Source organism: Amyelois transitella, chromosome 13, assembly GCF_032362555.1.
Source record: "Amyelois transitella isolate CPQ chromosome 13, ilAmyTran1.1, whole genome shotgun sequence".
Taxonomy (NCBI): domain Eukaryota; kingdom Metazoa; phylum Arthropoda; class Insecta; order Lepidoptera; family Pyralidae; genus Amyelois; species Amyelois transitella.
In genome coordinates, this window is record NC_083516.1 from 1,328,914 (window position 1) to 1,345,637 (window position 16,724).

Genomic DNA, 16,724 nt, shown 5'->3' on the forward strand with positions numbered 1-16,724 from the left:
AATTTAATTTAATTTCATTAAAATCACTCCTTCCTACCGGCTTTAGTCCAGGTTGCATCCTCACCATTCACGCTACCAACGTATTTGTCATTAGCTGTTGCCGGCGACTTCGTTCACCTTGAAAGTTAATTGTAAATTCTCAATACATATGTATATAAGAGCTGATCCTGTATTGCCTCTTAGAGGGGTGAGTGAAGAAATTTTCGTATACCAGTTTTTAAATCGGCCCAAACCTTAACCACTTTTAAGAAAACCGCATTAAAATCGAAGTAATAGTTCTTTTATGGGCTAAGAACCTGTTATCTCTGAATCTTTATTCCATTACTAGCTGGTACCTGCGACTTCGTCCGCGTAAATTTCGAGTTGAATCTACAATAATGTGAAATAAAAAAATATATATAATATAGCCAACCACGTCACTAAAGTAGACTTACAAACTAAAAATATTTTTACGTGAGAATTACGCATGTTATGTGCGGCAAAACCAGGATATTATCAAACTATTTTTCACTTATATTTATATGTTATAGGTATAATTCTGTCGTACTTTGTCGTATAAATGGCTTTGAATTTTAAATTTCGTAACTCACGCCTTAAATTCATTCAAATGACGATAACAAGTTTTTTAGTGAACCGATTTTGATGAAACAAACTTTAAATGTTTTTCTGAGTTACATATAATCTGTGTATCGATGCGAGAAACACATGGGCGTAGCGCTGTGACGTAACGTTATTTAATACAACCTCCATACGTAACCAAGCCGGAACGCTGACCGATTCTGATAATACTAGTGTTTTACTTGACTTTGACCACGCCCCGGAATTCTAATATATGTACAATCTTAACGTAATAGGTCGGTGTTTTGGAATAGGCATTGTGTCGTGTTTTATATAGCCGGGCATATCGAGATATATATATATATAGAGATACGTACATAAACTTATTATATTATAATCACGTCTATATCCCTTTGCGAGGTAGAAGCCTATCACTATTTGAATCTCAATTCTATCTTAAAGCCAAATAGCTGAATATGGCCTATCAGTCTTTTCAAGTATGTTGGCTCTGTCTACCCCGCAAGGGATATAGACGAGATTATATGTATGTATGTAGAAATCTGAATCTATAATCGAAGAACAATTACAGATTCAGTTGAAAGAAATCACACTAAGACATAATCTCATCTTTGTGCTATACATACATATAACGTCTTTAATCTCTTACGGGGCAGACAGAGCCAACAGTCTCACAAAGACTGAAAGGCCACGTTCCGCTCGAAACCGCTCTTTTCAAAAGAACAATTAACCCAAGACGCTACAATAAATACTATTCATTCCTTTTCTTAAGACGTGTAGATTATAACTATCTCTTGAGACGCATAGAAATCGTAAACAAAAAAGTGTAAAGTGAATTTCATTGACATCAAAGGTTGCTAAGTTCACCCCACTACATGTATGGCAGCTTTCCATAGTAAACGGCCTGTAAACAAAACCGTAACCGCTAAATTTGTACGGTGTGTACGTACAGTCGACTGCAGATTATGTGTAGTCACAGACGACGCGAAGACAATAAGAAGTATCTATTAAATTCCTCTTAGTTGCATGTTAATTCATATTTTATTCGTGCATACATATAATCACGTCTATATCTCTACGGTGTCTACCCCATATTTATGAGAATGTAATTCCCGATTACATACTCATTTAAAAAACAAAAAAGCAGAACTATTGAAATTAATTAAACTAGGTGCAATACCTTACTGTTGCCGACTGTACTTAGCAAAAACCGGACTTACCGTCCCCACCAGCCTTGCGGCGCAAATAGTTGCGCTTGGGCAGCTCAGCGCGCCGCGCGTCGTTCAAAGATGGCGTCTCTCGCGCATTTTCTTTCTCCTTACGGGACTTGAACCGGGATGCCCCGCGGCGGTATTTGGCCGTGGTCGTCTCGATTGTTTGTTTGTCTGTTTCTGTGTCCGTTGTGTCCGGGGCAGTGGTGGATTTTGTCCGGCGCAGGAAGTTGGTGCGGCGGTCTTTCAGTCCCTGGGGATGAATGGTTGTGGTGAGTATTTTTTTTTTCTATGTTTTTTGATGATTGTATCTTTTACAGATATGTTATAACGATTGGTTCAATAAAATCGATTACAAACAAAATATTATGAAAATCCTTTAAAAAGACGCGCTTTTGTTAATTTTTACTTCAAACAATTTTGCTTATTTTGTTTTCTTCTTAAGAAATGTTGTAAAATAATCATACCATACTATATGCATTTACTTGAACATTCTGAACAATATGACATAGCTATAAAATATATAAGTATTTTTTAAATACAGCACAAATTTGTCATTACATAATGTCAAAAGTATTTAGATACATAAAATTATATCGTCTCAACATTTTCATATCATCTGTATATATTTCATAACGTACAAATAATAATATAGTAATAGACGGAATTAAAACAAAAGTAAATTTACTAAAATATTATAAAATATATTCTAAAATATGGGTTATTAAACAGTTTAAACTTTTTTCCTTAAATATATTTTATTTTCTTAAAATATCAATACAAGGAACTTTACTTGACAAAGTTCATTAAAAAATATATATAATACTAGTGTTATAAACAGAATTCTATAATAACTTATGTACAATTAATCTAAGCTATTGTTGACATTAAGTTGTTAGCCATCGCTTAGGAATGTAGTTTACCTCATTACCTTAATATTTGTTATTAGAAAATTGTGCAATTATTACTGAAATATTATACAATGTTTAATTAAAGTTTATTTACGTCAATGTTGTATAAATATAATGTAATTGATTGTAAATTAATGCCAATAAGTAGATCAAAATGATTCGTTTATTTAACTTTGTTTGTTCCTATAAGAAACTTGTAAAACACGTTTTTATTGTATAAATATAAGTAAGTACTAATTTGTATGTAAAAATAAAAATTATTTATTGTGGTAGCATAATTAAAAACAGAAAATTAATTAGTAAATATACTCAAACATATTTGGATAAATTATTTCGTTGTGTCATTATTTAAAATTTAATATAAAACATTGTGGTGTAATTTGACCTTACATTATAACGGATTTATAGAGCTTAGAGGATATATAATTCATAACCGCAAACCGCGAGTAAGGTTTCACAATATTATTTAAAAAATATGAGTTTTTGTAATTCATGAATTTTCATAATTGCTTAAAAATGCGTTTAACCCGAATTACATACGCACAGAACGAATTTAAATTACTTTAGTTTTTTTTCTTAATTATTATAATCTTCGTTAATTGATAAATTAAAAAAAAATGGTAACAATTATTTTTTTTGACGAAGCTTGCAGACATTTTGTTTCTTATTGACTTAACATGTCGCTAAAGATTAGCCACTTGACAAAACATATTGTAGATAATTGGCTGTTTTTATTTTTTAATTTATTCTTAAAACTTAAAAGGAACGAAATATCAGATAAGAAGACACGTTATTATAATCATTATTAAATTGAATTTGTAATATTGCAAATCACAATTATCAATTGCAAAAATATAATTGCTCTTACGCGATATGCCATAAACTCCAGTTATCTATAGATTGGCGCTAACAATGGGAAAATGCTATAAAAACTGATTTCAAAACTAATGGCCGGTTTAAACGACCAGCGGTTCCCGGGTATTATACATAATGACCGAAATTATCCGAACGTTTGTTTGTGGTCAGCGGAATTTCAAAATGGCGGGAAAAATGAGATGTATGAATGGAGTGTGAAATTTCACAATTTGTAAATACAATAGTTGATAGTTTAAGCAATAGGATAACGATGGGCCAGCAACCGGTCACTATCTTTAAATCTACCTAAATGTATTTCTATGAATCTAAAACTTATGGCTCTATTTGTCGCGTAATGAATAAGGTGGCGTGACTATTTGGCTTAATAAAAAAAAATCCTAAAATTTCTTGATTTACATAAATGTAATTTTTATTTAAGATATTTTAATGTCGTCACCTTTTCCCACTTTTTACGTGGGGTCGGCACAGTATGTTTTTTCCACCCCATCACTAAAAAAATTATCCCAAGTTGTCATATTATATAAGCCTTGCTCGCCTTTTATGACCTCCATGGAAAAAATATGGAGTGGTCCTATTATTTTTTTGTAGGTATTAGTGCCGGATACCACACGTCACTCTAATTTTAAGTATTTATTATTTCCATTATCATCTTGATTTTGATTATGTAAAAAAAAAATATTACAACCATAATGATATAAATTGACAGGAATGTAGATACAAATTTATTTTTATTTTTTAATTCACTTTTCAATTTATTGAACTAGATATTATTTAAAAAAAAATATGCCCTGAGCAACAGGTGCATTCTGCCCTTGAAAGCTGCTCGTCCCGTGAAAGCCTATCTTTTATTCATGTTTCTTAATGAAACCACGTCTTGTATTGCAAAGTTTCACACGGCCAACAAGTCTTGTACACATCTTAATTATCACTTTATATAGGACGATTATTGTGCATATGTATGTAGCGAATCAATCAAATTATTTATACAATTAATATATTATATTATTACAACGTGTGGTTCCCGGCACCAATAGAAAAAAGGATAGGATCACTCCATCTCTTTCCCCGTGGATGTCGTAAAAAGCGACTAAGGGATATTTTATAAACTTGGGATTCTTCAATATTTGAATCTCAATTCTATCAGTAAGCTAAACAACTGAACGTGGCCTATTCAGCCTTTTCAAAACTGTTGGCTCTGTCTACCCCGATAGGGATATAGACGTGTTTAAACGAGTATGTATGTGTCTAGTGGATAGGAGAAGAAATGAAGAATTGACAACAAAAAGATTTTTATTTTATTCTGTTTCGTAATAGATTAGAGTTTTATCACTATTGGAAAAATAAGAACAACAGTGCCGTGTGGTTCGCGTTCATCAATAGAAAAAAGAACAGGTCGACTCTATATCTTTCTCATGGATGTCGTAAAAGGCGACTAAGGGATAAACTTGGGATTCTCCTTTTAGGCGATGGGCTAGCAACCTCTGAATATTTGAATCTCAATTCTATCATTAAGCCATACACGTGCACGTGGCCAATCAGTCTTTGCGAGATTGTTGGCTCTGTCTACCCGGCAAGGGATAAAGACGTTAATTTAAGTAAGAATAACATTTAAAAAAAATATATGTTTAACAGCTAACTCACTCACTAATTAATGCAGTCCTATTTTTACGTAATTAATACGTTGTACCTATATGGATATGTAGGTTTCTTGTCACTTCGTCACTCTCTCAATCACGTTACACAAGTACTTACTGCCTAGTTTTTGCAATGTAATCAATCATGAAAATTGAGAACATTCATAAGTACCTCTCCCTTCTCTGTTAGGCGTAAACGCATTTCTTAGTAATGCCTAATTAATTTAGCTGTAGCAGCTTGTATCAAACATTAAGTGCCGAGTGGTTCCCGGCACCAGAAGAAAAATAATGGGACCACTCCAGCGTCTAAGGGATAGGCTTGTAAACTTGGAATTCTTTTTTTTAGGCGCTACGCTACCTGTCGCTATCAATTCTATCACTAAGTTAAACAGCTGAACGTGGCCTGTCAGTATTTTCAAAACTGCTGGCTCTGTCTACCCCGCGAGGGACATCCCTTCATCTTCGTCTACATAGACATGATTTTTTATGTTTGTATCTATGATATTGATTAATGTATGTTTGTATGTATATGTCAAACATTTAGGGAATCAATAAGCAGTAGTGGTCCGACGGTTAAGGTGCTCGACTGATAAAATTCGTACGGGGTTCAAATCTCACCGCAATCTTCTGAGTTATTTAATAACTAATCACAAGTCACTTTAGTAACTAAAGTGGAATTTTCTTCGTAACCCGTTAGGAAATTTCCAAAAAATCTTTGTTAGTGGAGTTAAACGCTTCTTAAGGAACACATGCCAATGTCAGTTTCAGTAAGTAGTGAAAAGATTTTTTGTAATATTTTTTTTTTGAAAAACATAACTTCTTGTCGGCAAACATGTAAACATCATGTAGCATTAAATAAAGGCATGTAAAGCTTTTTATAATTGCGCACAGCGAGGTGAGCACACATCCTGTATTGTGGCCATTTCTGACCGGTCAAGTCAGGATTTTTTACGCGTATTTGGCAATTCGCAAAATGGAGATAATTGCTTAATTGCCATGATCTGCGCAGGCGCATGTGACTTCCGAGATATGAGTAGAACTGTTTACTGAGTAATGTTACTGGCTGTTGCTTATACATATATTATATTTATTTAAAAAAATGCTTTACCGCCGTACTTGGAACCAAGTAGGTTTATAAGCGTTTTTTTTATTATATAAAATTCAGATAAATTATGCAAAATAATTCTTCGTTTTTTATATTTAAGTGAAATTTAAGTTTTTTACTAATATGATAAATGTACTAAATGTTTAATGTTTAGAATTTTAAGATATACCTACAAATTTCGAAGAATTTTCGTAGTAAACATTACGAAACGAACATACAATAAAGGAATGATGAAAACTCAAACTGGCGCTTGCGAAATCAGAGGAAAAACAATACGCATAAATATATTTTTATCACAAGTGTATGGAGAATAAAAAAATAATGAATGACGGAGTATTTTGCAAGATACCGGTTTTAAAAAGATATATTACTCAGATTCCACATTCCACATATTGAATGCGAAGAGGTCTGTAGTAATAACTATAATAAATACTCGGTTGGTATCGATTCAAGGCAATCGAGTGCCTTCGATCTTGGATGAACTTGTAAGGAATTCATTAAGTCGACCTGTTTGTGTTAGTTTATATCAAACTAGCTGTGCCCGTTTGACTTCGTCCGCCCTCAAGGATGAATAATTTTCCCCGTTTTTTTTTTATCACATTTTCGTTTATTCTTTCACTCCTAAAATTTTGCAGCGTGATGTTATATAGCCTAAAGCCTTCCTCGATGGTGGATTCGAAAAGGTCTATTCAATACAAATTTTCAATTCGAACCAGTAGTTCCTGAGATTAGCGCGTTCAAACAAACTCTTCAACTTTATAATATAAGTACAGATGTGGTTTTAATATTATACATATGTACAGTGCCTGTGCCTATAGGTATAACAAGTTTATATGTTGTGCTATAAAACTTTATGGCCAAAATTTTTTTATTTTTTGATCCTCAAACTGGTTTGTCCCTGTTGTGAGTCAGTTTTTTTTCATGAAGTGACCTCTGTTTGACCTCCGTGGCCTTGCTAACAAAGGAAATTTATCAAGCTCAGGTCGCTAGGTCTTATCTACAAGAAGGAATAGTCCTTTAATGTCAGAGGTCCTATTATAAATCGCCAGGAACACATGGTTCAATTCGCAAACTCGTTTTATTTTAATGTCAATGTCACACTTATGAAAAATCAAATAATTATGAGTCATGTCCTAAACTCATAGCGTTACTCATAGTATTTACTAGATTTTAAGTTATACACTTTCATTTTTATTAACTCTATACAAATAAAGAAGTGATTTTTCAATATCAAACAAACTTTTGAAATATTATTATTTTGTATTAATTAAGTTTATTTCACACCATTTTATGACTGTAGACAAAAAGTTAGACTTATGATTTTTAACTTAATACCTTTCTGGGAAAATCAAAATAGAAAGGTTTCGGCAGAATTAATTGATTTATAAATACAACAGAATATTAATATTTTAAATATTGAATAAATTCTATAAGTTTGCATAGGTTATGGCAAGTAGGAAGGAATTATATTTGAAAAAAAAAACATGGAAGAATGGTCTAATTAGTTTAAGCGAAGCTATTTCTCTATTTTACGTAATGTATGGAAAATTATAGTAAATTAACCATAAAAATTATTCATATATTCGAATAATTTTCATATATTAATATTAATTATATAAAATGTGTAACAAAGAAACCGGATCTCATAAAATTAATGTCCGGAATATTTCGCAATTTTTATTGAATTAGTGTTTATTAATATATTTTTTTAAAACCACAAACAATACATGCTTAAGCAATAAAGGCATTAAAACGCCAATATAAAATAAAAAAAAGTAAAAAAACCTTGAAGCAAAGCTGGAAATCAATTGCGTTCCAAATTTAAAATGATTTCCCGCCTAATTTGGCACGCACAAGCCACGCAAAGATTATAATTACCCTTGACCGTCACTTAGGCACAGAAATTAATAATAAACAAACGTAATAGCTATTAGTATGAACGAAGTCACAGTTCATTAAGTACTTATTTAAATAACTTGATCGGCCCTTGACAACCTGTTTACATTGATTCGTATGTACTTGATACATTCCGGGTGTATTAAGAGGTTATACCAGATCAGATTTTGTTTTTTATGATCGTATAAATTAATCAATAAATATAAAAAGTAGACGTAAACGTAGAAACCAGAAATTTTTCATGTATTAGGGAGTATAGAGAAACACTAAAACTAAAATAGAAGTGTTATTCCCGTATGAAAATATTTCGAGTTTTCTTGTTTTCCAGGACATATTAAATTTCAGAACTTATCAGTCATTCAGAAAAATATTTATAAAAATAAATTGACTAATACAAGCGTTGTATATCCTCTTTATAAGATTGGACAATGGCTGTCACAGTTACCAAAATAGCATGGTGTGACAAGAAACAGATAACAAATGACACGCTTGAGTACGTGTAACTTGATTGAATGAAATTTTTAGTTATCCGCAGTGAAGTTTTATATAACAATAATAATAGATGTTTATTTGCGTGCGATATTTTTAAATCAGTTATGGGTTACCGTGAGAAATTAATATTTTCGGAATTCTGATATACCCTCTTTTTTAATTTGGTGATACTGGCCATTATAATTGTGGCGTACGGGCGCCTTTTATCATTATGCTTTTAAGCACATATTTCAGTTAATTAAAAATAAATAAATCGTAAATCCATGTTTTAACAAAGCAAGCACACTGTTGTTGATACTAGATGTGTTATATTATATACCTAATATGTAATTAAGCTAAGTTACGCATAAATATTTTATTTATACCTACGTGGTTATAACATACAAAATTATAAATTTTGACTCTTAATCGCAGCCCAAAAAATCCCCAACAGTAACTGTATATATTGAAATTTTACGTTTTCTGGTACAAGGGTACCCTGTTTTACCGTTAGTTCAATCCGCACATGATTTAATTCTTCTAATGCCGCGAATGAAACTAGAGGTCAAATTGAATAACACCTTACATTGAGGTACGAGCTACGAATCTTAAGCAACGGTTAGTTCGTGATGTTAATGCTAAAAGAATAAAAAAAACTTGTTTTTCACCAATTTGTAACTATAATAATTTTGTAATAATACTCTGTCTTAGTTTTCGCGGTATTTTGAGTGATCACCGCCAGTTTGGAGATCAATTTAAGTATAAATAATTTTAATTATGATGTTAATCATTTAATCGTCAATAATTCTAAAAACCAATCGATTTTCAATTTGTAATTATAGTGAAAAGAAAGACAAACGAGGGTTTCATACATACATCATATGATCACGTCTATTTTCCTTGCGGGGTAGACGAGGTTTTCATTTTCACAAAAATATTTCTATTCATTTTGTAAATAATATTAAGTTTTGAAATCAATAATATAAATAATTGTATTGTTGAATATATTAACATCAAAGCAATTTATTTCTGAATACTTCCTTTTCCTTAAGAGTAACACAGTTAACCTCAGTTTTTGTCAGTAGGTAGTACATGCCAAAAATTTTAGTTTTATAATGCAAGGTCAAAGTTTTTTTTTTGTATCAGTGTTGGTATTATTAAATTACTTTAGGTTTTATTAATTTCTACTCATTTTCTGTCAAGCCCAAAAAATTTGTTTTTCAACAAAAAACTAAGTACTGACTGGCTTCCTTAACTGTAATCCATTTCTTAAGGTATTGAAATAAAGGTTAATAGACTTGAGATTTTTAACGAAATATGTTGTGGATTATTTGATAATAAATAGATAACCTTATAAATAAAAAATAAGTAATCTACGCTTCGAAAACAAGAAACATTTAATGACTTTATTATTCATACCCTCCGTATACCTTCATAAGTTTATCACACCTGCTTACAAATCAAATAAATTATCAGGTTATACGTAAGATTGTGTAAAATTGACCATGAACGCCATTATGCTGGGTAAACCAACAAGGTGTGGTGTTGAAACCCCAAAAATTTGAACTGGTCAGGTCAAGACATGATTATTTTATTAATAACTGTGAAATTGCATAGTCAATATCAAAATGCGGTCGCCACATATTAAGCCGAGTTAACTAAATTGTATCAGCTAATAACATCGAATATTGTATCTACTATATCTTAGATGATTTTTAATTAGGTTAAAATCGGTTACTAGGTACAAGCTTTATTGTCAATTTAAAAGATTTAATAAGTAACAAAACCTATATAGCGACATTTTACTTAATAAAGCAATGCAATTATTTTTGTGTATCATCCAACATCTACGGTGTAGACAGAGCCCACGAATATATTTTGAAAACACGACCACGCTCAGCTGTATAGCATGATCGAATTGCGATTCAAATAGTGATAAAGTCGTCTTATTTTTTTAAGATGTATTCTACATACTACTACATTTAACATACATACCATCACGCCTGTTTTTCATTGGGGTAGGCAGAGACTATGGAATTCCACTTGCTACGATCCTTACAGACGGTTACGGGTGCTCTTAACATCTCCCTTTTTCAAAACATTCGAAATTTGGTCCTTGAAAGTTCGAAAAGGTATTCTAGAATTGATAATTATTTAAATCGTGAATTTATTTTGTTTTTACAAAGTCTCACCAGCCAGTGATCTATTCATAGAGTTACACCGACTGAATAACCAATTTAGGATATAATCGCAAGCCTATATTTCTCATCACGTGTAGGAACACCGCACACGTCGACGGAATGGCGCGTGGGCAGCCTTGAGCCGAACGAGAATTACAATAGTATGTATAGTAGCAGAATTTAAACAAAAATACACGGTATGTTTGGCACGCCTTAAGGATAATAGCAATATGTTAACACGTTTGTTAAGTTTAGACTGGAATATGTATAACAGAAAATTAAAACAATGAAACATATGGTCACGTCTATATCCCTTGCGGGGTAGACAGGGCCAACAGTCTTGAAAATACTGAATGGCCACGTTCAGCTGTTTGGCTTAATGATGGAATCGAGATTCAAATAGTGACAGGTTCCTAGCCCATCGCCTAAACAAGAATCCCAACTTTGTAAGCCTCTTATTGGCCTTTTATGACATCCATGGGAAAGAGATGGAGTGGTCCTATTCTTTTTTGTATTGGTGCCGAACCGAACGAGTGGAACCACACGGCAGCATTTAAATGTTAATATTCGGATTTGGAACGCAATCGCTTATTACAAAGAGCTGTGCACTATTCTAAACAAATGTTTGTTAAGGCGTTTCTATTGACAAGTTGTATGAAGTGCGAACTTGAATTGGTTTGCATAATGTTTCGTCATAACTTGTAAGGCTTTTAAGGGTTTGACTTTCTATTTAACGACGTATAGTTATACTAATTCTTGGCTCAATAGGCAAATTCACTAGTTCAATTCATGGACAATGGATTATAACCCGGTGAAGAGTACCCGAAACCGCCGAGTTTGCATGAAGAGAGTTATGAATGTGGATGAAGCGAAGGAAGTATGCAGAGATCGTGGCAAGTGGAAAGAGGTAGTCTCTGCCTACCCCTTCGGGAAAGAGGCGTGATTTTATGTATGTATGTATGGATTATAACACAAACACACACACAGTCACGTCCACATCCCTTTCGGGATAGACAGAGCCGTCCGTCACCTGGAGATGTCCGAAAGACTAACCGACATGAACGGTTAATAGCTTTTCAAGCTACATCAAGCCACCACGCGTTGACTCAATTTAGTACAAGATTTGGTTATTTCCTTTCTATTTTCCTTAAAATTTTCATAAGTTACTTCTGCTACACATGTGCTTTGGAAGCGGTAGTATTTATAATTAGAATTAAGTAATGTGACGTCAATAAGTGATACCTTGTATCCAATTGAAAATAAATCTATTCTATTCTTTTTAACAATAATTAGTTAAAAATCCTTATGTGTTATAAGTGCCGTTTGATTTCCGCCACTTTAGAATAGAATCACTCCATATCTTTCCCATGGATGTTGTAGAAGACGACTTAGGGATAGGCTTATAAAATCGCCTAATAGAAGAATAACTATATAAGCCTATCCCTTAGTCCGCTTTTACGACATCCATAGGAAAGAGCTGGAGTGGTCCTATTTTTTTTTATATTGGTGCCGGGAACCACACGGACCACACACCTTAAATATAAAGGAAAATTGCACACATAGTCGTCCTATTCTTATTTATATTGGTGCCGGGAACCACACGGCAATAACGTTAAATATAAAGGAAACAAAAATACATAGTTATCCTTAATTTAAAACGTAGGTACCTACATCCAATTTACCGGCCATTATATCAAAAGCCACGATGTAACGCATCCACGCGATAAACGACTTTGATAAGTTTCCTGTAAGCCGCAAAGCTTAGCTCTAAAGCTTCGTAGGATGGCAATCTATGAATCAAATAAAGGCCATCATGATCTGGTGATGATTTTATGTTGTTGATGTGATAATCTTCAAACAAGTTTTATTTGTTGAGTCAAGTTTAAAGATAAATAAGCAACCTGCCGCTATATTAATCGTAATTCTAGCATTCTTAGCTGAATAGAGCAATTTTTTCCGATAAGGACCGAAGTTCACTGTTTGTCTTTCCCAAACTATGGACTCTGTATGCCCCGTAGAAATTTAGACGCTGCTGCAAGTTTCATTTGCAGCTGAAACAAGATGACGCGTCATTGTCATTTTTTACCATCAGTACATATTAGTATCTCATAAATATTCAAAAGGGTGGGCGAGGTGATTCAGCATTATGCAACCTCTTTGTTTGTCTGTCAGGGTATTGTTTGGAAACCCGTAGGCTGGAGTTATTACAAGCTGTCATGTGCGTTAATTGTGGCTTTATTGAATTATCATTATTAGAATTGCAAAGTGTAGTAGAGATGATGAGTTTATTATGTTTAAAGAATTGATGATTGATGCGATGAATTGATTAAGCGTGGTTATGTTTGAAAAGCAGATATACAAGGAAAGTGTGGAGGGAAAGGTCGGAATGGGAAGGCCTAGACGAACGTATCTTGATCAAATTAAGGACGTCCTGGTAAAGGGTCAAGAGTACCCGAAACCGCCGAGCTTGTATGAAGTGAGTTATGAATGTGGATGAAACGAAGGAATTTTGCAGAGATCGTAGCAAGTGGAAAGATGTAGTCTCTGCCTACCCCTCCGGGAAAGAGGCGTGATTTTATGTATGTATGTATGGTTATGTTAGAATTTGTACATCCTCATGTTACTCATAATCTCGTACAGTTAAAAATAATTTTGGACATTTCGTGTAATGAGATTTTCACGAGAACTGAACTAAAATGTTGTTTAAATTCGAACTAAAAACTCTTCAATGATAAGCTAATTGGTCATTTTCCATGTTTGGTAGGAAATCAATAAATATTGCGCAATATATTTGAAGAAGCATTAGATCGTCTTAGACGGCGCAGTGAAAGTTGTTTTCTCTCGCGGGAAGCTGAGCTCTCGGATTAAGACTGAGGTTTTAGCATAAGCGGTAGCGATTCCATAGTCAATGAATATGGCAATAAACACTGAGGATATTTCTTTACGATGGATTGGTGCAAATTTGGTGACAGGTATTCAGCCGAATGTAAGGGTAACCGGATTTAAAGGACCCAAGGCTTGAAAACAAAAATGCAACCGGGAATATATTATATAAAAAAGATGAAAATGATGAAAAATAGGCTTACAAACTTGGGATTCTTTTTTTAGGCGATGGGCTAGCAACCTGTCACTATTTGAATTTCAATTCTATTATTAAGCCAAATAGCTGAGCGTGGCCGATCAGTCTTTTTAAGACTGTTGGCTCTGTCTACCCCACAAGGGATATAGACGTGACCATATGTATGTATGAAATTGACTAAGTAATGAAACAAAATAGTTGGAATACGAGTATGTTTGTATTCCCGATAATTTTACGTGCTTCAGGTAATTGGACCGCTGGTGAGTGACTGACTGACATATTAACTTACAACCCATACCCCCAGGTTTTAGAGATAAGTAATTAGTCAAGTAGACATTCTGATCTTTGTCCTTTTGTGGTCCAATTGTGCACAAGAAGAGGATTTCTGAAATTCTTGCTGGTACAGACTTTATCTAGCATAAGTATAAGAGGTTGGCCGTAAAATATAAAAGACTAGAGGCCGCCCGCGACTTCGTGCGCGTAGAAACCCTATCATAACTTAACAATCAATTCCGCTGGAACTTCGGGATAGAAAGTAGCCTGTATGTTATTCTGGGTCTTCAGCTACCTACATACAAAATTTTATTGTAATCGGTTCAATGTTTTTGCGTAAAAGAGTAACAAACATCCACACTGACATACTCACAAACTTCCGCATTTATAATATTATTAGGATAAGTTCACCATAGTTTTAGTTTACACAAAAAAACAAATTTATTCATAATTCGTGCGTGTTGAATTGCAATTTGTTTAAATGACCTAAAATAAATAACCGACAAAACGAAATAAACATTACAATTGAACGGCATATTATTTCTATTTATTATTCGTTTTATTGTCAGTGAACTTTCTCGAACCAGTAATGCGTGCAATTATCCATTTTTTTTTGCCGCCATTGGGACTTTCACAAACGAACGAGTTTAACCATCAATACGGTTATCGGAACAAACTATTATATAATTATAATTACGGTAATTACGTTCAATTACAGTTTGTGTACCGGGTCGCAAGGAAAATATACATTTATGAAAGTAAATAAAGCTCATGTATTACCGCTATGCTTAGATATTTTGTAGGGGAAGTACGTCCAAAATGACATATACGGACAAAACGACACATTAGTGATATTTGAAAACCTGCACGGTATAAACTGTCAAAAGTTAGCCCATCAAGAAGCACCTACACCGGAAATATACCATTCGAGTTTTGAGAGACGTTTAAAATACAGAACGGACGCCATGTTGATATTTGTTTTTTGAGGTTGGAAAGAAATTTGATAGTGGTCATTTGTTTTTTGTTTTTTGATAAGTTTTCTTTTGTTATTGTACTGTCCTATAATTTTATATTTCGAAGCAATTTGTGTTTGAAGTGATCGCGTTGAATTTAAAACATTATTGTCACTGCAACAAGATTATTTTTCGAATTGTAATATTTTTTGAGGCTATGTACAAAATGACATACAACCACTATGGACAAAACGACATAATGTGTCATTTTGTCCGTAGAGACGGTGGTAAGAGAGTTAATGTCATTTCTCCAGTGCCCAGTGGTAAATTTGTAAGTGATAGGGTAAAAGAAAGCCAAAGAAACGAACGACGACATTCCTACTTACGTCATCACCAAATATGGCAGAATTAAAATAATGCATCTGAAAAACCAACTCGTAAAAGGAAACAAGCAGTTACTAAGTCTCTTTACATTGATGATGACTCAAATGAAGAGCGCTCTGATCAAGAAGACGAAGAAGATGATTGTGCCTGTATTTACTGCAACGATCTCTACTCACGTTCAAAGCCTGGTAGGGGTGGTTGAGGTGCAGGCGGTGCAGTCGTTGGGTTCACGCAGCCTGTGCTGATTTGCCAAAGCGTACCAAAAATTTTGTTTGCGAATTGTGCAATTAATTTTTACTGTTGTCTCTTATTTTATCATTTTTTTATGTTGATGGCTGTGTATGTCATTTAGTCCATACGACTCGTGTCGTTTTGTCCATACGGTATGGACAAAACGGATTTTTCTTGATCTTCATTTAATACTAAATATTTTTGTAAGTGTTGATTTTTCTGACAAAATCTATATGTTTCCTGTTAACCAATTAATATAAGCAAAGTTGTAAGTAAAAAATATGTTCCTATTATGAATAATATTAAAGTTATTGATGACTGATAAAACGATATGTCATTTTGGACGTACTTCCCCTACAGGTTAGGCACATTTAAGGTTAGGTACTTTAAATAAAATAAAAATAGGGTATTTATTATGCATGAAAATTTGTGTTTCATAACATTATAAGTAAACCAACGTAGTATCGCCTTTAGGTGCATTTTTCCCCGCGCCTATTATAAAAGCGTAAGTCTGTATGTAATGCTTTTACGGTTAAACACTGGACTGGAGCAAAATCACGGGTTACAACTAGTTCTTTTTTGTTATAATTAAGGATTTCATATAATTCACGATCTAAACATATACAAGTGGATAACTTGTATATACGGTTTGCAGAACTTCAAAACGGAGGTTCTATCTACCCAAGTGAGAAGAAGACGTGCTAATTAAGAAACATTTAATTAAAATATATCAATTTAAATTATTTTTTCCTTGTTGCAGATGGCGTTTGCAGGCGCGCAACTTGAAAAAAGAAGACCAGATTTAAGACTGATGAATTGTATAATAAACTCAAATTATTTCTGTGTTTAATTTATAGAAATCCCTCGAAATATTAATTTGAATACATATTATTGCTGAGGTTTTTTGGTTTCCTTCGCAAAAGCGATATTGTTTGATGTGTTTT

The 16,724-nt window shown here is 33.3% G+C and overlaps 1 protein-coding gene and 1 long non-coding RNA gene across 2 annotated transcripts in view; one reads left to right on the plus strand and one right to left on the minus strand.

Moving 5' to 3' along the window:
• LOC106141319 (mucin-2) overlaps nucleotides 1–16,724 on the minus strand; it is a 111,241-nt gene that overhangs the window by 12,141 nt on the left and 82,376 nt on the right. Inside the window, exon 20 of the mRNA XM_060947323.1 lies at nucleotides 1,797–2,040. Within this exon, the coding sequence (XP_060803306.1) occupies nucleotides 1,797–2,040 (244 nt within the window). The remainder of the gene's footprint in view (nucleotides 1–1,796; nucleotides 2,041–16,724) is intronic.
• On the plus strand, nucleotides 1,923–16,679 carry LOC132902391 (uncharacterized). Its single transcript, XR_009657117.1, has 2 exons — nucleotides 1,923–2,059; nucleotides 16,541–16,679. It is a non-coding gene; the product is annotated as an uncharacterized LOC132902391 (long non-coding RNA).